General features: G+C 38.5%; 1 protein-coding gene across 1 annotated transcript in view; it reads left to right on the top strand.

Moving 5' to 3' along the window:
* HECW2 (HECT, C2 and WW domain containing E3 ubiquitin protein ligase 2) overlaps nt 1–21,664 on the top strand; it is a 133,127-nt gene that overhangs the window by 34,606 nt on the left and 76,857 nt on the right. Inside the window, exon 2 of the mRNA XM_026047485.1 lies at nt 16,006–16,346. Coding sequence (XP_025903270.1) covers nt 16,055–16,346 — 292 coding nt within the window. The 5' untranslated portion in view covers nt 16,006–16,054. The remainder of the gene's footprint in view (nt 1–16,005; nt 16,347–21,664) is intronic.

The following is a 21,664-nucleotide window of genomic DNA, read 5'->3' as shown; positions in this document are numbered from 1 at the left end:
GCTTATAGCAGTCCTGGTGCTCATTGGTGACAGAGTGTATTTTTTGCTATACAGTTAAGCTTTTAAGAATTAATGACAAAGGTGCTTTAGGATTAAAATTTATGAAAATATACTTCAGTCTCTTTCATGAGAACGAGTTTCAATATACATACCTACACATGAATTGCCTCCTGAGGTCCCTTTCCCCATGAATTACTCTCTGATTCCATTACGGATGCAGAAAAATAAACCTTCCACAAAGAAAGGACAACAGAAGCAAGTCGCTCGCTCACTGCTGGCTTATAAAATATGTAGGACTAGCCAGAGCACTTCCATCTGCAGGGTGGCCTTACTTGTGGATCGTCACATATTCTGTTTTATATAAACAGACTTGCCAAGCTAGCTTGCATAACTGATGTATTAAACAAAGAGGCAGTATTTCAGGGTGTCATACGTATATGTGTGTGTATATATATGTATTTAATAGGGAGAACGTAGAAGAAAATAAAATGTCAGATGCCGACTTCAGAGAGATGTGACTAACACTAGCTCCTCAAAGCTGATGTTTGTGGAGGTTCCAGTCTGCAATGCAGATTTTTTTTTTTTTTTTTTTTTTTTTTTTTTTTTTTTTTTTTTTTTTTTTTTTTTTTTTTTTTTTTTTTTTTGCCATTTTGAGAATGGATGTGGACTGACAGATTTTGAGGTCGCTTTGCAGTGAGAATTTCAACTGGAACAGGAATGTCGGATTGTTTCCTTTCCTATGTTTTTACCTTGGCTGCAAAGGAAGAAGCCTGAGACAAGGTGGAAGTCCTTCATGATAGATCAGTGTGAACAAGGAAATTTACCTTTGAAAACATGGGAAAATAAATAGGTTGTGCTTTAAAAGATAGACTTTTGAAAATTTAAATTTAACCAGAGTTGAGCCTTAGAGGTGATTGAAAAGTTATTGTATATTATGTGTATTTAATCTACTTAGACCCTTCAGACTCGGCTTAATCTACTTAGTCCTTAAGGACTTTAATTCTTCTCCTTTGAGAGTTCATCAGTAAGGCTGAAAATCACTTTTTTTTTTCTTTTTTTTTTTCAGATTTCAGGATATGATACTATTGCAGTACTCTACTGTCTCAAAATCCAGGTTCATGATTATTCAAATTTATAAATATAATTTTAAGTTATGCTCTTATTATGTTGATATATGTGATGCTGGTGTGAAATTTGGTCGCTTTCAGTTCAGGACTATTTTATATAGGAAAGAGAAGAAGAAAACAACAATATAAAACTACATTCACAATTTGTAGGTGCCTAATGTTTCATTTTGCTATAGGGCTTTAAAAACCAGCAAAAGAAATAGGAAAAAAGGGGGAGGTGAATTGTAGAACATAATGCATTTAAGTAAAATAGTATACAGGGGTAAAGGATTGTTATTACACAGAAATGGTCCTAATCTATAGCTAGTAATTTTTCATCAACAGAGCTGATGTTTAAAACGTTCAAAAACATTTTTGAACAAAATTCATTTGATTCAGACTTTCTTGCATCTTTCCATAACATGTGTGGAAGTAGGTTGTTTTTTCATTATATCATATTTTGCTCCTGATACTACGTTTTTGAAGAAGTGCCTTTAATTTTAAGGAGCTTCTCTGACTTACATGATGGCAATTTATCCATGTTAGCCACCTGTGCTATTGTGCTTCCTGAATTCTCCTCATAAATATTGATAAATGCAGATATTGCTGTGACTCACTGATCAAAAATGTCTAAGCTCTAGGTGTCACCAAAATATTTTGGTTTTGAGGGCTGCTTAAATACATACATCAGATAGACACTGCAAAATCTTCCCGTGGAGGTCTCCTACAAAACAATTCTTAGTATGTGGTTCAAGTTTAAGTGCATGCTCTACAGAAAACAGAAATGGTAAGGAGTATTTTAATTTATTAAAAAATATTATTGGCATCTTCAAAATCATATTAATGTTAGCGTGCAATAGCACCTACCAAAATTTTTTATGCACTAGATTGATTGATGAAAATGATTTCTCATTTAATCCTGGAAAGATGCACCTCAAATGTAATAAGAACTTTGTAGCTTAGGAATTTCCTTTTTGCCAAGGAACAGTCCATAATGTGTTTATGAATCTTAAAAAATAATCCTGCAGGAGAAATAATTTAATTATGATACAAAAATGATTCTATCAGGCATTATTAAATATTTTTGGAGGCTGAACTCTAACAAATTACTATTGATGAGCAAGCCCTCATCCATGCATTAATGATTCTTATTATCTGAAATAATATGTAGCAGCCTGTATCCATTTCCCGGTGAGTTTGAGCACTTGATATTAGTTTTGTCTGAGTGAGTGCTGCATAAGGGCTGCATAGTTCAACATCATAAATCTATTAGCAGAGATGATTTCTTGTCTTTTCGGTGATAAGCTTAACAGTCCAATACTCTGGTATTTGGACTCTCTGGAAGGAAGACCTTAAAGAAAAAAAGCTAATGTTGAGATGTGTTACCAGGGTGTACAATAATACAATATTTTAACTTCTGAATTAGTTGAAGAATTTAGAAGTTTGCAACTGTCTTGTAATTTTCATTTCTGTATTTATAGAGGTATATTTTATATATATATCAGTATATACATGGCTGTATATAGGTGTGTACATAAATATGTATGTAGGTGTCTATACAATGCATGTATTCCTTCTGTTTTACTGCAAGGAATCTTAAAATCCAGAAATAAATATTGTAGAATTCTACTGCTTAGCAACTCAGATTGCCTTGGTTACTGGGGCTATATTTTTTGGACTATTTACTAAATATATAATATTTAAATAGAAAACTATAAGAATATATTCTTCCCTGTTTGACCCATGCACTGTCATGGTATCTCAGAGAACATCACAACTAGTAATTTGTCTCCAATTCGCTAGTATTAATTTTAGGACTGAGTTACTGTCCACAGCAGGAAAAGGTGGGTACATGATTTAGAACCAACGTCCTAATGTTTAAGGATGACTTTTAGCTTGTTGCAGTAGGCAGCAAGGCAGCTTTGAGGTAGCTCTGATTCATTTTCTTACCTCAGGTAAAAGTGAAGAAAGAGTGAACTCCATTGGCATGCCTAATGGAAATGCCAATTTCCAGGCTACGTCACTGATGAACTGCTGGATTAATTGGTTTCGAATTGTTTAATTCAGTTGGGAAACACTTTTTTTTTTTTTTTTCCTCTTGTCCTTATTAAGCTTATAAAGGAGAGTAGCATTTCTCTAAATTCAGATTCAATACTGTGGAAGTGCAAAGGCAGAGAGAGACCTAAGCCTAAGGGGCAGCTGTTGTGCGTTCTGCTTCTCCCTCCTGCCGCCCATAGATGCGCTGCAGCAGGGGAAAATTAAATTACGGTTGATTTCTTCATGCTGAATAGGTTTGATTCTTTCCTTGGATTAGAGAGATCAAGTTCATTAGATGATGCACTCATGAAAAGTAGAGAGGAGTCCTCCTAAATCCTGCTACGTTGCAGCTGTTATTTTAAATACTGGAAACATTTGTGCAAATTCATAGTAAACATTTTGCAGAGGTTATAGGAAAAAATATTTTTTTCTGAAGAATAGTTTGTTCATCTGAGATAAAGTCAATTAATTTAATCCTGTAGCTTCCAGAATCTGCATGGCTTTGAGGTTTAAAACAATGCAAAAACAGTTACAGTAACTTCCACATCCTGTTGCTGTGGTCCTTTGGTCTGTTCTACCTCACTGTTTTGTGCTTTTCCTAGCATCAATTCCAGCTGAATCATGAAGAGATAGGTGAAGAGGTGACTAAACTGATGTTTAATAAAGACTGGATGTATGTAAAGCTTTAAAGTGCAGATGGAAGTTCAGGCTAGGTATCAACCAGGCCTGGGTTAAGTATCAACAGAGAGAGGGGAAAGAGGTGGGAGGTCCAGCTGGAAGATGTCAGGATTGTGGTTTTTAACTTGAGCTCCTTCTGGTGGGTCTAACTGTTCTTGTGTCCAACAGTGGGCTCTCAGCTCTGCACCATGCATGGGTTGGCTGCTGGATAGCTGAGCAGTAAAGAAGAAGAAAATGTCCTATCAGCGTCTCTGGAACTTCAAATGGAGCAGGACTAAAAGGGACTTTCTGATGGTGGCTTTAGAGAATATGATTTTGTTCTCTCTGAGGCGGATACCCTCACAAAATAGTTTTATAGCAGTCCTTTTGCAAAAGAATAAGAAGCACAACATTTTAACACAGGATTCTATCCCTACATTAGCTGGAAAGCTGATTTCCTCTGAATTTTTCTTATGGTAACTGTTACAGATTAATACTTATGGTTGTGAGGCCATGTGAAAGCTGATTTTTTTCCCTCCCACAGCCAAAAGAGAGGCCTTATTCTGAAGTGCAGAAGAAGGAGAATAGGTGGCATTTAGACTGGGCTTAGTCCAAGCGTTCTGAATAGAGTCTGAAGAAAAGCTTTTTATTTCTTGATGATCTGGTTTCCTTTGTGCTTTAAAACGTAGATTCACTTGGTGATAAGCCCACTACATAAATAAGTTTTCTCTTTCTTCATGTAGAAATAATTGTTTCCCTTAAGGGCAACTCCCACATGGAATACTATAGCAAAAAGAAAAATATTTGGGATGCTGGCATCTTCTGGGAATTTGGTTTATGTTTCTGTAGCCCAGTGCCTTTGGGAGGTTGGTCATTATCTTTCATAGTACAACCAAAGGCAACATACAGGTTTTCAGTATCCAAAGGCTAAATACCTTTTTGAATAAGATACATTTGTTTCTATGATTACAACTTTTGGTAGAATCAGAGGAGGCTTCCCTTTAATCCTTTGTAAGCTGAAGAGTTTGTTCTTCATAAAGCTTGTGTAAGTAGGAATAGGGTATTTTATTACCTCAAACAAAGGAATCTGCATTCCCTAAATTGTGAGGTCGGCCTTTAAATTTCCGTTACAAAAAGCGTGACAAGAGTGTTGTGCTCTTAATGTGACATTTATGATAGATGAAACATAGCGGCAACTCCACGTTAGAGCTGCTTGCAAAATCGGTGCTGACTTCAGTGTGATGGCTTTATACTTAGTCTTGTAAACAGAGAGTGCAAAAAAGCTCAGGAGTGTGTTCAGCTTTGCTCGAGAGTTTTCATTTCCAACCTCCAGTTTGGTGCATGCAGCTTTCAGAGAAAATATCCATCTGTTCCCCTAGACTAGAAGACCTTGCGGTCTGTTTTTGTCACCGTGTCCTTTGCACTGGGCCATGGATTAAAGGAACCTGAATTAAAACTTAGCAGTGGATAGAGATTTGGGGAGGGGAAAAGTCTCAGGTGCAAGTGCTGTGGTTTTAATTCTGAAAGGAGGAACTTGGCTGGGAAATTGTCTTACCACTAATAAAAATTAGTAAATTAAAATTTCCGTTATGCTAGGTAAAAGAAAAAAGTTGAAAATATGTGTGGACTCACAGATCCGTTCTTTCAAATGTGTCTTGGCAGTTGTAACATGGACATTTTCTTCTGTTACTGCTTCTTGTTTGCAGCTGTGGGATCAGTTTGGATGGACCCTGTGAAGACTTTCAAGAATAAAACTTTCTCTGAAGCATAAACTGGGTTAGGAAGAAGCTTTAGGAAACAATTTTAACAAAGTGATTTCTCCAATCATCACATGTAGCAGAGCTTCCCTCTGCTGTTTTTTAGGAGATGACCTACCTTTTGACGTGGGTGATATTAACTGGATGTTAGCCAATTTTTTTCTGGTTGACATGTTCATGTCTGTTATTTTTGTCCACATGGAAAATGTGTCATTGTATTTAATAACTAGATTAAATTGCTTGGGAGCCTGTAGCTTTAAAATGTCTTACTTGGAGTCGGCTGAGTTTTCAGCTCCCTGGCTTTCTCTGTTAGACAGTGAGTCACGAGCTGTTTAATCCTATTAATAACTCGTTAACTTTTAATTTTGAATTTCCAAGTCTGCCTTAGTAAATGCACTGTCTTTAGTGAATCATTAGGAATACTGTGCTTTTCTAAATACCTAACTATGCGTTTCAAGATAGATTTCCCAGGTTAATTCATTGACTGCATACAAAATGCAAAAAAATTACCAGCAGCCTCCTAGTAATTCTCTTGTTTTTTGGAGGGTGACAGTACTTCCCTTAAATAAAATGTGACTCTGCGTAATGGTGTTTCTGGCGGAGTGGCTTGGGCATAAATTTTCGTTATTGAATTTTTAAAATCTGATATTCTAGTGTTATGTATTAAGAATGACATAACATTGGTAGCAAGATCAGGAATGTGAACTCTGACAATACTCTTAAGCAGTTTTTTCATATTTACTTTGAAAGTAATTTTATATATGCACATACAAGCAATAAAATACTAACGCCTGCCAGGTACCAATTTGAAGCTAAATGATGGATGCTGTGGGGGAGAAGTTGGGAGAGGCTTATTTATAGCAGTTCTCAGTTAAATGTGTTAAGAAGGAGGCGTTCTAGATTCTTTTCTTAGTATATTATACTTAGAAAGATTATTTCAGGGATAGTTGAGATTTTTGTGGGCACACTCTGATACAGAGTCTTGAAGTAAATAGAGGAAGAAGCAGAAAGTCACGAAACATCTGTTTTGAAAGGAACCGTCACTGCTGTCATGTTTCTATTTATTTAACATAATCATAGTCTCAAGATGTATCCCTGGGATTCTCCTTACTTCAAAACAGTTACGTACATATAAATTTCTTTTGGCCAATTACCACTCCGTTTTGCTCCTCTTCCTCTTCCCTAGTGTATACCATAAAAGCTGCCTCATAGGATTTTTAAAATCTCTTCTAGAGACATGTATTATTCTTATGTGGGTTTGATGTTAAGTAGAAATTAATTTGTATTTCCAGTGTATTTCCTGCTTCTGTATTTATCATGAACAAAAATAATTATGCCTTACAAAATGTAGGGTGTTTGCCAGTGGAATGGTAACACTTTTAGAAAAAAAAAAAAAAAAGAACACAGAGAAACTGTTGAATACCCATGACATGGTTCCTTGTGTGACACTGAATACTCGTTGCATATCTATTATTAACAGAGGAGTTCAGATGTATCTGAAACATGCCTGTGGATTAAGAACAGGATCATTATGATCCCGCTCCTTGACTGAGCTGCGGGTGTTCCCCTTGTGATGAAGATATATTTACTGTTGCTTATAGGATAGGATATGTTCTAAGTAAAAATTGGAGAAAGTGTGGGGTTTGTTTTGAGCTTTTATCGACGTCTTATGACCTGCATCTATTTCATTGATGCTATTTGATTTGATTGCCCAACTCCTTGATGCTGGAAGGTGTATGTTTCAGAAGTCTTCTTCCGTTCTCCGGTGATCCAATCACTTTGTGGTCTGGCTTGTAGATACCTGATGGTAGCATCTGTGGGGATCAGGGGTCCCCAGGAATTTCACTGCCCGTTTTACTCTGCCTCTCTTTAATACCCCATGCCAGCAGCCTGTAGGTAGCTGAATGAACTGTCCTAAGGGCTTGCAAGAATTTCCAGTGCTTTGCATAATATTTTTTTTTTTAAACAAACTTTTAGCACCTCATGTCTTGTGGCCATGTGATACTTTGATTTTGAACTCCCATGTCTACATTTGTGTAAACCTTTGTCTTCATTTATTACAAAATAAGTATTTGGCAGATTTCTTTGAAGGCTGGCATGTTATTTTAGGGTTATTTCCCTTGCAGTGGACAAATCAGCCACACATCTTAACATGCAATACTGCACATACACTGTTGCACTAAAAGGGTACCTGCTAAGTGTCTTATCTTCTTCAGCAGTGTAACTCCAGGATGAGATAGATATTAAAGTGAGGCAAGGTCATAGGACCAGTGCATTGCTCTACAGGTTGTTTTTACTAACTTTCTCTAATGGAAATATCAGAAAATATTTGAGCATGTTTGTGAGGAGTGTGTTTTATAATGACAGTTCCGATTTTGTTCTACACAGGATACAGGCTCTGATGGGTGTCAGCTAAGCCAATGTCTATGTTTCAATACACTCAAGGAGGAACAGATTTTGAATACATATTCTTGTTGATAACTTCTTGAAATGTTCTCCTCTCTATCAGCACTAGGAGAAACCTCTATTTCCAGGAAATTTCTCCTGCTGGTTTTGAAGTGGTGACCTAGTGTAGCAACACTGGAATCCAAAATATGGTTGTCAGGTCCAGTACTCACCTTGATCTGTCATTAACTCTGTCTACGTTGTGTCAGCATGGCAGGTTAACTGAGCCAATTTGAGCAGCCTTTACAAAATTTAGGCAGCAGTTGGCCTCGTGGCTGTGTGTTGGTGTATGACAGCCTTGAAGACAGGCTCCAGCCTTCGGAAGGAGTGAGGGAGCCAGCTGCTCAGCACGTGCGGTGGTACTTTATGTGCAACACAGGCCTGGCGGGTTTTGGGGTGTCCTTGACATGGTAAGAGCCAGAACAGCTAATTACCCCCGCAGCAAGCGCTGGTGACTCCCTGAAAACCTTCCTGCTTAGTACAGGAGTATATCATAAATATACAAGTATACTGTGAAAATAAATAAATTTATAAAAACCCTTCACTCAGGTTAATGTGCAATAACAGGACTATATCAAACACTTGAAAATGCTGACCTGAACACAGCTGGCTTTTGTGGCCAGTTTTCTGTGTTGAGGTTCTCAACTGTTTTTATAAAACATGTGTTTTCCTTGGTGTACTGTTTTGTCTAGTAACTGGTATTCCTTGGCAGTTCCAACCTCCTTCACGAGTATTAGACACTGACCACTGTAGATTTGTTTGTGTTTCAGTTCATCTACCTGTACCTCATAGGGGCAGAGTAATTTAGTAGGCATGATTTAGTAATTTAACAGTAATAATATCATCACCTTGATCATTAGATTATTATCTTTTAATACTGATGTTGTGGATACTTCTCTCTGTGTGAATGGATGTGAAAAGTTTGTGTGACTGGGCAACCCCATGTTTTAAACTGGCAGTAAATACAACTGTATGCAGCTACGTTTCTGTTTTGTAGCAACTGGAAGCATTTAAGAGGCTTTTGGGTTGTGGTCAGCTGTATTCCAACCAGGTACTTCCTCTGCCAGGCTGAGTATTTGACTCTGCACCTAGAAAGGTGCTTGTTGAAATCCCAAACATACCTGTGGATATTAGGAAAACAAAAATATGGAAGAGGTGTTTGATTTTGTTGTTGGTTTTCTCTGGTTCTGTGTATTTCCAATGCCAAAGCAAACGACTGATTGGATTTGAAACGTGGAAAAAAATACATATTTGTGCATCTATTCCAGCTCTAATGTGCCGTTAGAAAAGCAAACATAAATCTTGAGGTTTCTTTGGATGAAACTCTTGGGGAATAGTGTGCTCTGCCCTTGATATTCTGGGTTGCTCAAACGTGATGTGGATTTTACTCTGAATTAGCAGTGTGACGTAGCCGGTGCTAAGATGTTCCAGTGAGAACCAGTATCATGTTAGCACAACATCATAATGCAGGCCTGAAAAGATTGGAAATGACAATATAAATAACACTGTTTTGATAACCTGTGATTTTAAAATTGCATGAAACGCTAGAAGTGAACTCTGCTATAAGACTTTTCTTTTTCTATTAGCAATATATCTGATGTGGATTTAATTACATTTTTGCTATTTTATATAATAGAGGAAATTCAAAATGAAAGCCATTTTTTTTTTTTAAACTATCGAGTTCAGAATATATTTTGAAACCCTTCTAGGATGCAGTGTGCTGTGATTTCTTTGTTTTTGTTTCCTTTTGTCACACAGCGTTCGCAACTGCCTGTCGAAGAGGTGTGTTTTGATCTTCAAAACAGCAAGGTCATTTTTAAACCATTAGGATGTAAAACAAATTGTCTTTAGGGGAAAAAAAATCCCATCATTAAAAAAAAAAAGTAAATGTAGATCTCTAATTTCTGTTTATGTTCTTGGTGGTATGTGCACTAGGATTTCTTGACTGTATTTATAAACACTGATTTCAATCATCTTCCGTTTCCCGGTCCTGGGGCACCTCCGCCCTGGGCTGGGTTTATGCAGTGTTTTGCTGCATTCCAGCATGTCCCCCTGCCGAGCCAGAATTAGCACACTCTTTAGTAACATCTTTTGTTCATTTGTGTCTCTGGCAGGACTTGATGCTATAAATGGGTGCTGAAAAACAAAATCATAATTGATTTTTTTTTCTCCTTTCCTTTTTCCCTTTGTAGGAAGATGAAGGAATATAGAGAATATTGGCTTTTTTTTTTTTTTTTAAGTACTAAAATAAAAGGTATGGATTTAAATAGTTATTGAAGTCTAACTCAAATTAGCGTTTAAATCTTCTGCTGTTTGTTAGCTAATATAGGAGCTGTCTTCCAGCAAAGATTGAGGTCTTTCTAAAGCTATAAATTGGGAATGGGGACTGCTCTCCAGAGAGACGTGCGTGCTTGGCACTGACACGGTTGAGGGAGCTGTGACGACAGGCAGTTTGCTGCGGATTCCTTCAGAGGCCGTGCCTGAAAAGGGAGGTATTTGGCAGAATTTGACATGCCCAGATCCCAGAGGATTTTGTGCAATAACGAGTTAGAGCCAGCGGCAGCAACGTGAAAATGTGCATCAGGATACCCTAAGCTGTGGCCTGTTTGTTTGCATGGGGAAACTGAATGAAAGATAGTGTGGATAAATCCCGGGATGTGTGTTGCTATTTTTAGCCCTGCTTATTAGCAGCTCATGCATATTTGATAGCCAAAAGCACTAATTCAGAACGAGCTTCATCTTTACGTAGCCCGCTTTGTTTTACCTTTTTTTCATTCATATTTGTTCATTAATTGTTCATGTAGGTTCGAAAGGAGTTCCATTTAGTACAGAGATTGGGCAAAACAGCTAATGCAGCAGTAATCCTGGAAGAAAAAAATACATATATATATATGTATTTTATATATACATATACATATACATATATGTATATATATGTATACATATACATATGTATATGTATTTTTATATATACATGTGTGTGTATATATACACATATATATGTGTGTGTGTGTGTGTGTATATGTAGTGTGTAATCAGTAAATTAAACAATCTATATTCCCAAGAGGAGGATGCACGGCCAATCCTAAATTCATTTCTGATTTCTTAGTGCTCTGCATTCTAGCTCAAGAAGGTAGAGCGGGCAGGTCTGGTCCTGGGTTACACCTGTGTGTGATAATGATGTAGATGGCTCAACTGCCACCATATAAAGAAAATATGATTTTCTTCATATTGGAGTCCCTAAGGGCTCTCTGGTGGGTTATGAGGAAACAGTAATTTTTAGAAGTGTAAGAGCTGGTATGTGTTATAGATGGTATGTTTTATAGATGAATTTGAGGAAGGTCTGTAGGAGAATCTGTAGGACTTCATAGCTATTTTGATGGCAGGTCCTTCAACATTTACTACTTAATAATAAAATAATCTCCAAACTTTAAAGAAATACATTGTGGGGGGCAGAGAGCAAAACTGGCTAACAGGTACCTGACTGAAATACCATAAGGGTAGGTGGGACAGAAGAGAATTTTGAATGTCTGCTGATGGACCATTTAGATTCACTCTGGTAATGTTTGTCAAATTATTTTAATATTATTATTTCTGTGTTTCCTAATACCATCAAGAATCAGCCTCTTGTGTCATTGATACCATTTCAGTGAGTGAAATTTTACATTGAGAAAACTGAACTTATGTAGACCTCATAACGGGAATGATTGCGCAGGATTTGGATGTGGAGCAATCAAGATTTATTCTGGGTTATGTATTTTGGGGATTGTCGTCAATATAGAATGGATTTCCAGTTATATAAACAAATTTATTTGATTGCTTCTGGCATAGCATATATACTAGCTTTCAATAACAGCCAAATAAATATTTAACTCTTAAGTATCACTAAAACACTGCTGTCTGAATGACAGCACTGTCATTCAGATGTGGCACTCATGGGGTAGTACCTACATTGGCATAGCTTGTGGAGACTTGGAAATGAAACTGCAGAACTGCTATTATAACAAATACTAAATAATTATACTACTACTTGATCACTCACATGGGTTTTATAAACAGCTTATAGAGTTTTATCTTTTTTCTTCTTGGGCTTAGAAATTTTCCTCTCTCTATCTAAAATAATCTAAATCTAAAACAATCTTTCTAAAACAATTTCTTTGCTGTTTACTAGGCTTTTTGCTATTGTGCTCTTTCTTTGTGTCATGTACTTAGGCTCACACTAAGGTAGATATTTTACATTTTATTCACAGAATAACTAGATTCCTACTTTTTCTTATCATGGCAGAACAGTTCTCACAGACATTATGTTCCCTTTTTCCTTTCCTCCATAGTCTTTTGAGAAGGGCTGTATATGAGATGGATTGTGTGACCTGGCATCAAAAGGCTAAACTGAGAGCAAGTGCTTCAGTTTTTGATGGGAAATCCTTCAGGACAACCGATCAACAGCAGCTAGAAATGGGTCTATCAGTGTCATGAACACTGAAGATCAAATTTCTGGCGGTGGGGATTCTGATTTTAAAGTTTATATGGAGTAAATCTTGCAGAGTGAGTTAACATGCAGTTCTGCAGTGCCCTGGGTTTAACAGCAGCATGTCTGCGCCTCCAGGCTCTGCCTCACTTCTAAACTCCAGCCCTTCAAGGGGTCGTGCTGTAGAGATTATCGCTCACATAAATGTACTAGGTTCAAAGAGGTTTCCCCTCCTCCTTGTGAGCCAAGGGGGCTTTATTAAACTGACTTCGCCTATAGACTGAGAAATCCTTTTGGACAAAGGATGCCCCGGGGGCCAGTGTACTAGAGATGAATCAAGCTTGATGGTCAACACAGCAGACGCTAAGTGCATGACGGATACAAAATTGAGCTCAAGCCACCTGGCTGCTGTGATATTTGCTTCCGAACAGAGGGAAGATGAAGGGATGTAAATAAATACAAGGTATAGACTTTGGGTGATGCTACTATACAAAAATTTCCAGTCTTGTCTTTTATTTTTATGGAAATCGTCTAGGTGATAAAGCGTACCTGGTGCACATTGCTGTTAAATTGGTGCTGTGTGTCTTTTTTGGTTGCTACTCCCTGTGAAAGAGACGGGAGCGACCTTTAAGCCAGTGACATCCTCCCATACACCCTGCTGTGCGAGCCTAGGCTCAACCTGCAGCTGCAGCAGCTGCAGGGGGATTTGCATGAAGTGCCCATAATGTCTTCAGTACAAATGCAGGCAGGTTGCCCCAGCTCTCTGCCTTCGTCCTCTTAGCCAGGCACGCTTAGCTTGAAATGAGCATATTATACTCTGTCTATTATGTATATATCTATGTTACAAATGAACTGTACAAAAATGTACTGAAAAAGTCTAAAATAGATGTTCTATTACACTCTGAATTAACTGAGCTGTTCTCTCACCAAATAATGTTCTTCATAGACATCTTTTTATATATCTATATATGTATATATTTATGCTGAACTATATGCTTTTTATCCCTGAGGGGAGTTTTTCAGCCAGTCTAAATTATATGGTGGGTTTGTAATCTGAGCTGATGTTTAACAGCTGAGCTGAGTCACCAAATTTCAGTTTGTGCATGTGCAATTTGTCTTTTTTTTTTCTTTTTTTCTTTTTTCTTTTTCCCTCCTTCTCGCTCCTGTCTGGAAATTTTACTGTGGAATTTCAGCACTGTAATTTTTAGATTTCTCTTAAAATATCTGAATGCAACTTGCAGAAGTAAATTCCTGTGCTATTCATAGTTGACTAGCTGTGAGCTTAGAGAATGAATTAGGAGGTATTCTCAGCGTGGTTTGCTTTTCTGTTGTTAGCAGAGAAATTGAAAATTCTAATTTAGAACATTAAAAAAAGCCTCATCCCTCAAGATGCCTCAGTTTATTGGGAAAATTCTTGATTTAGAAGGGAATCTGGCTAAAAGAGTCTACTTGGAGTCCCTTTTCTGGAAAATAATAGGTTTATTAAGTTCTTTCATTATCATTGCCTTGTGTTAGGCTGCTTTTAAGAAATATATCAGCAATTGTCTTGTCCTATTGTGAAGGTCTATGGGCTTTGTTAGAGAAGAAACAAAGCAGATCGTTAGAAAAATACCTGGTTTCTGAATGTAACTCATCTCTTTGCTTTTATTTCTGAAGAGAAAAAAATGTATTTTGAGACAGTAATTATCCATTTACCTTAAAATTTACTTCATTTAAAAAGAAGTCACTCATATTTGAATTATATTTGAGTTCTGTGTCAGTTTTTATGGTTTAAGATGATAGTTTCCTATCATTTTCATTGTCTTTTTTTTTTTTTTACCCCTGTCGTTTCCTGAAACGAAACACGTCTTTGGGGAAGTGGGAAGCCCCGAATTCTAGAGACACCATTTGTGCGCCCAGGGTCAGCCTGAGAGGGCTGTTTACTGTAAATGCTGTGGGAAGAGGCTGCTAGGGAGCCCCGTAAGCCACGTAAGAGATTCCTGCGTAGACAAGAAATGATTCACTGTTACTAGTAAGATAAACAGGGCAGCATGTGGGCTCTATTTGTCTTTCTTGCATGTTTGTTTTTGTTTTCTACTGAAATGCCTGTGCTGGTGTTTCCTTTTCAAGCAGACCTTTCTTTGTAACTCCCAGCCTTTCATTCATGTATCTTTTTTTTTTTCTTTTTTTTCTTTTTTTCTTTTTCTTTTTTTTTTAATTACTGAATATTGTCAAAATCTCTTTGAACTCCCCTGCAGCTACAAAGGCTGGGCAAAGGGGTCTGGTTTTGTGCATCTGCTGGAGCTTTCCACGTTTTTCACCTTTCGCAGATCTGATGCCTTTGTGACTAGTAGTTAAGAGGTAGATTTGGGTACAAATAATCCTGACTTGGTGCCGTTTAGAGATTAAGAGGAAATCAATCCTACTTTTCTCTAAGCTTCTTGTGAGGTGTTGAAGGAAACACCGTGATACAGATAAGCAGCTTTGATTTGGGTTTCACCTTGCAACTGAAATGCTAAACTTCTCCAGCAGCCCCATTTTCCTGTGCTTTTGATTGAATTTCCACATTTTCACTGGCTTCTGCTAAACAGCCTTCCCTGCACTCGGAGAATCTCCTGCTGGGAACACCCTGGGCCTTGGCAGCCTGAGCCCGAGGACGGGCATGTAGCGAAGGGGCTATGTCCTCTTTGTCTATGTCATCTATGTCATCCAGTGTCCTCGGCACTGTTAAACTACTTCTGTCTTTCAAGTAGTTGTGCATTCAAGTGCAGTTAAAAAAAAATAAAGTTTGTTAATTAGTTCTTTGTGATCTTTTGTTTTTCAGGCACCCTGCAAGAATAGAAAGTACTATTTTTGTAGTTAAAATCATTCTGTTTTTTTTCTCTTGGTCACAATCTTAAGACCTTTGTAAAAAAAGCTGAACACTTATTATTGTTAATTAATTAATGTATTATTGTTAATTAATTTTTATTTCCCTTTCAGTATCAAATGTCTTTTAACCTGTAGAGGCAGAGATTCTGCTTAATAAGCCAGCTGTCAGGCATGTGATAGGTAGCAGCAGCAAAGCACAGATCCTGTTACAATTCCAATACTATGAATGCATCCAACCAATCGTCATTCTTTTCTAGTGGCTTCCACCTAACTTTAAATTAGCAGCTTACTTGCTTCAAGTGAGGGGTTCTGCAGCAGCTGACACCCAGTGCTGCCTGACAATACTAGGGTTATTTTAAGAGAGCAAATCCCTCTGTGTGTGATAGCTGAAGGGTACGACCCCAAGAAGAAAGCCTGAGAGTACTACACAAGTATCTTTCATTTTCTTTTTTTATGCATCCATACATGCTTATTTATATATGGCTATATGTGTATTTGTATCTTGGATTATTAAGGTGGTTGTACTAGAGAAAATAAGGAAGTAGATTATTTACTCGCTCCGGTTTTGGCTATGATAGAGACCTGTAGTCCTAAATTAAATCATTTTGAAACAAGGTATCTCTGTTTAAAGTTTGATGGATCAATGTGCTCTTTAACCTTTCTTTTCCTTTCTTCTTCCTGACAGATCTCTAAACAACAACTTTTTCACGTAACTGGTCAAAACTGAAGGAGGGATGGCCAGTTCAGCGCGAGACCATCTGCTTTTTGTGAGACGTCGCAACCCACAGCTACGATATACTCTGAGCCCGGAGAACCTGCAGAGTTTGGCCTCTCAGGGCACCATGGCTGAGAACATGAACTTGCAGCGGGCCAACAGTGATACCGACTTAGTCACCTCGGACAGCAGGTCTAGTTTGACAGCAAGTATGTACGAATACACCTTGGGGCAATCTCAGAACCTCATCATCTTCTGGGATATCAAAGAGGAAGTCGACCCAACTGACTGGATAGGACTTTACCACATAGGTAAGTCAGAGCTATGTTGTAATTTTTCAGGGTGTTTGTTGCTCCCTTGCCATTTCATCTTTCATTTTCTTAAATATATTTTGGCAGACCACATCACTAATCTGAAGATGTTATTGAGAATCTGTGAAGAATTACCCTGGATTTCTGTTTTCTTAGCATAACGAACTATGTGAAAATATGATTCTCATTAGCGTAGATCTAATTGTATGTGACTTGCTAGAGAACAAAATGCTTTCTTCTTAAAGGACCTAGGTTACAAATGTGCAGTTTCCTTTTCACATCTGGTGATAGACTTGCAAAGTGGAGAGTTGGAAGCACAATATTCTTCGTGTAACTTGATGTGCTTGCTGTCTAATGTTTATAAAGTTTTTTTTTTTGGATGAGAAAATTTTAAACATTAGAGAAAAGGTATTTTGTATAATTCTTTTATTTTTGTAGAGTGGGAATTTTATGAGTTCCAAATGATACGAGATTCATATTAGTTTTCCTGTTTTCTTGTCAAGTGATCTAAGGACTTCAGTAAGATAAAGTGCAATGGAATATTTTGTACTAAGTCAGAGTGTGTATATTGACTCTGAGTGCCACAGGGCTTGCAGGGTTTTGCATTGACTTCAGTGAGAACTGAATTGGTGCACTTTGGGGCCGCTTTGTGGTAGATGTTAGGTCATTTTCTTATCATATTTATTAATAGAGAATTGTTCTTCTAAATAATCTTTGGTTAAAGAGACCTAAGGAGCTAAGCTACCAAGAGTCAATGAAAGCAGCAAATCTATTAACCACCTTAAAATAGCATATAGAAATTTTAAGCAATGAAAGCTGGTAATCGTAGATCAAAGCTATATTGAATTACTTGAAAAAAAAAATGCAGTCCTGTTCCATGTGCTCTGGGTGACCCTGTGTGCGCAGGGAGGCTGGACTAGATGATCTCTGGAGGTCCCTTCCAACCTTAAGGATTCTATGATTTTATGAAAAATGTTAACTGGGCCTTCAAACACAGCTGTGAAAATGACCTTTCATCACCCCTTACCATGGGCCATAATGTCTGATTCAGATGAGGGCAAGGCAAAGTGCTGAGGTATTGACATAACCCCAGAGCTTCAGACAACATCCTAAATTTTTTACCATTAGCTGCACTACTTCCCACTCACTGCTTTGGAAGTTACAGACACTTCCTACTTGTCTTCCCAGAAGTAGAGGGTGTTGGGGTGAATGTATTTAAAAGCCAAATCCTAAGTGAGGTTACCCATCCCCAGTGTCTTTAAAACATAAACCATTTGACCTGCAAAGTCATTCTCTCGCCCTTCCTCTGCAGGTGATACAGGTGACGTGTTGTCACTAACACGAGAGCTCTCTGTCTGTGCCAGTGCAATGCAGTACCCCTGATGTTCCTCCACAGCTTTTGGGAAAGCATTGTTTTTTTTTTTAAGGAGCCAGGAATACACAAAGGTGCAAATATGTTGTTACTTAAAAAGAATGTATTGCATAATCCAAAACTCCAGTCTTGTTTGGTTGGTTGGTGTTTGGTTTGGTTGCTTTGGTTTACCATTGCTTGTGCAATTAACTGATCGCTGTTTTGGAGTCTAGGAGCAAGCCTGGTGCTGCAGAGAGCTTTGTCAAAGAGCTGCAGCAATCCAGGTGAAGTTTCACATCATATTATTTTCACAGAATGCATCTGTTGTAACAGGAACTTGCAATGCCATGCAGAGAAAAGTCTGCTGTCTCCATTCATGAATTTATTCAGATGATTCAATTAACTCTTTTATAAGCTTTCTGCCACAAGAAAGTAGTTATTTCTCAGCTTGCAAGTGTGCTCCTAGAGTACAGTTGAAATTGCAGGGGCTCATACTTCTTTTACACCTCCTCCCTTTTTTTTTTTTTTTTTTTTTTTTTTTTTTAAGACTTAGCTTTAAATCACTTTCTTCATGCCTGGATTGAATGAAGTGACATGGATTGTCACTTTGAAGTGACAGGGCTTGATGAAATTCGAGAAAGGAGCTTCTTGGTAGACGTATGCCTCTTGTTTTCTGAGAAGTAAAGGTGAACTTTCAATTTTCATGTCCTAAGGAGAAGGAAGGGAAAAAAAACAGTTCTGGAACCAGTTGCTTGAGGAAGCAATTGGATTTGGAGTATGTTTCTCACCTTCTGGCCTGGTAGAAGACAATGCTGTGTAACAAGCACATTTTGCAAGGATCTTCTTGGACCTATGACACATTTCCCTTAGCCAGCACTGATCCAACTTGTGCATGATACATTGATTTGCTCCAAGCCTTATTTCACTTGCTGGAAGATTGCAGGCATTTTTATTTTTCCAGTAATTAAGAGGAATCCGACTCCTTCCATGGCAACAGTGGTCAACCTGTGGCCCTGGAGCCATTAGCTACTCCAGTGCAGCTCATGTATTGCTTTAATTTCCGCCACTCTGAAGCATGAGGTTGGATTTGCAGGGAAAGGTTGGGCTGTATCTGGCTTTCCCGCTCCCATGGCTAGGATCTAGCAGGAGAGGTTAGGCTGACTGTTTTTTGTTTGCCCTGCTGATGTGGAGTTGCCCTGCTGATGTGGAGTTTACAAATCACTGTCTCTGAAGAAGAGAGGGACACTAGGATAGTGGAAAAGATACTGGTATGGATTATGATGCAGAGTAAGATACAGCACTGTTTTTTCATGAAACAGCACTCTTGTAGTGAGGGAGGTGGAGTGGGAGCAAAAGAAGCAGAATGCTATTCAGTGCTGAGGGCCTGTGAGACCTCCAGTTCTCTGCCCTCATGCGCTGTTGAAGCAGAACTTGGGGAGCTCCTCTTTGATCCTCTGCTCGAAGAGGAGCAGTGACGGCCGGTCAGCTGGCCCCACAGTGGCAGAGCCAGGTCGGGCCAGCAACTTGAGGAGCTTTGGGGGTTGCCCCTAAGTCTGAGGCTTAGCAGAGACAGAAGGCTGTGAATATGGAAGCAAAAGTTGAGAGGGAGAAGCCAGCTCTTCTGGTGGCTTCAGTACATTAACTCCTGTTGCCAAATTGCCCTGCTTGGCCTATTTTTGTTCTAAATTATGAAGTCCCAGTTATGAGATGCATGACCTCATTCTAGAGATCCTTAGCGCATTTAAAATGCTGCCTATCAAGAGTTATTGAATTTATTTTCAATGGCTGCTTCCCCCCCTTCTCAAATAAAAAGAACATGAATCCAGAATCATAGTTTAAAAAAAAAAAAAAAATACAAAACAACCCTGGAACTGATGTGCCATGCTATACAGGCAGTTGAGATGGCATCTAGGTTTGTACTAAGCCTCCCACGGTGGTGGAGTTTGGAGCTCTTCTCTTTCAGGTCAGAGAAGATTAAAAAAGAAAAAGCTTTCATGTGAACTGTCTTTATAGGCTTTAGATTGTCTAAACCATCAGGCTTAGAATGGATGGAGAGATAAAATTTTATGATATCATAGCCTATTTGCCAAAGATTTCTCTGGTTTTTGATTATCAAAAAACAGAGAAAGTAATGACTTTATTATATTCTAGAAAAGCCAACTTATTTACTTGAATTTTCTTTCCTCTTTTTAATATGAATGCTTCTCTGTACTTTAAAATCTTGCTAATACTAGTAATTTATTTTGGCTTCTTATTCATAAGGCACAAAGTTTCACGTTGTGATTACCCCAGTTTTGGCTGCTGCTAAGTTTCCTGAAACATGGCCTTGAGTTTCTGACTGAAAGAATCAATCCCTTCCCAACTTGCTCCTTGGAGGTCAGGGGGTGTTGGCTTGCAGGAGACTGGCACGAAGCTTTTGCTTATTAAACCAGTTGATATTTCTGTATTTCCACATTGTATCATTTGAACATCTACACACAGTGCTAGCTTTGTTCCCTTAGAAACAACAAGAAGAAAAAATGAACAAAAAAAATCCAGTAAAGATGTATATTTAATTTCTACCTATAACAAAGCAAAATAATACAGTCAACACTAAGCAGGGATACAGAAGAGACAACTGTGATGCCCTGCAAGCCAGCTCCTGAATGAGCCCAAAGTAATCGTCTTCTTCAAGAAATATCCAAAGAAGCTATTTAGCAACAGTAGAAAAGATAGAAAAATGAATAAAGGTGCTTCGTCCTGTGTATTTGTTTTGCATGCAGCAGATAACTTAGTAAGATGCACTCAAAATATTTATTTTAAGAAGAATGAATTCCCTGATTAATGAAGAAGCTCGGCTCTTGAAGGATGATGTTTATGCCTGCAAGAAGATCAAGCCGTGATAGAGAAAGTGGTGTCAGACACCCAAACTTGTTTAAGTTTTCAAGATATCTGTGAGCTCAAATCTAGATGAATGCAGCTTTGGGAGGGGGGCACTTTCAGCTGTGTTGTTGTCGGTGGCTTTCCACTGTGAAGGGTTTTGGTATGACAACATTTAAAATCCTTAACAGTAAACATTTGTTAGTATAAAACAAAGCAATGTACACTTGTGAACTCATAATTTTCTTTTTTTACCATAACATTCCCATATATTAGCTTGTCTGGGGGGTTGTTTGAGAAGGTTGGCTTTCGTTTTAATTTTTAAATAGAAATGTGCTGTGCTGTTTTCTTCTGCTAGTGCCCAATCACCAGGCCATGCAGTATTTTTACAAGAATTTGGAAAACGTAATTTATTCCAAGTCATCAACAACTGGTTTGAAAAAGCAGTTGCATTAATTCACCTGCTGATATGTCTCACCTGCGTAATAGATCATGGATTGCTTTTGCGTTATGGACAATGCTGGAATTCCTCCTGTAAATTTTTAATGAGTTTCTTGGCTCCGTTATCTGCACATCAATGTGAATTAATGGAGTAGTGTTATCAGCTGAGTATGGAATGTGGTTCATCGAGGACGAGAAGATGCAGCAACGGCCGGACCAACTGTTGGAGCCGTCTCCCCATGGGGAGGAGGTCTGAGCTGGGCCACAGCTGCCCCCAAGCCCTGCACCGCTCACCTGCTTGGCACAGGAGCCCAGGTGCGGGGGCAGAGATGCCGTGAGAAGGCAGCCAAGCACGGCCGCGCCGTTATCAGCTGGCATCCAATCTTTTGGAAAAACAGCTCACAGATGGGCCACCTTGGCAGCGTTTCTCATCTCTCTGCCCAGCGGCACCCAGGGCTCGGCCGCTTCTCAGACAAGCAAATCCCAGTGCTCCAAAGCTTTGCTTAGAAGCTCTGCTCGGGCTCTCTTGGTCGGATCTGCCTCCTCTGTCTAGCAGTTGTTGAGTTTTCTGTGGGATTTTGCAGGTAACACCAGGAATATGGTGGCAGTCCTGCACAGTTTTGAAAACTAGTAGGTTGCTCCGCTTTATAATTCCTGCTTTGTCCCT

Source organism: Nothoprocta perdicaria, unplaced genomic scaffold, assembly GCF_003342845.1.
Source record: "Nothoprocta perdicaria isolate Ctin4 unplaced genomic scaffold, notPer1 scaffold_11, whole genome shotgun sequence".
NCBI classification, from domain to species: Eukaryota; Metazoa; Chordata; class Aves; order Tinamiformes; family Tinamidae; genus Nothoprocta; species Nothoprocta perdicaria.
The sequence above is the reverse complement of the archived record's forward strand: the minus strand, read 5'-3'. Positions and strand labels throughout refer to the sequence as shown.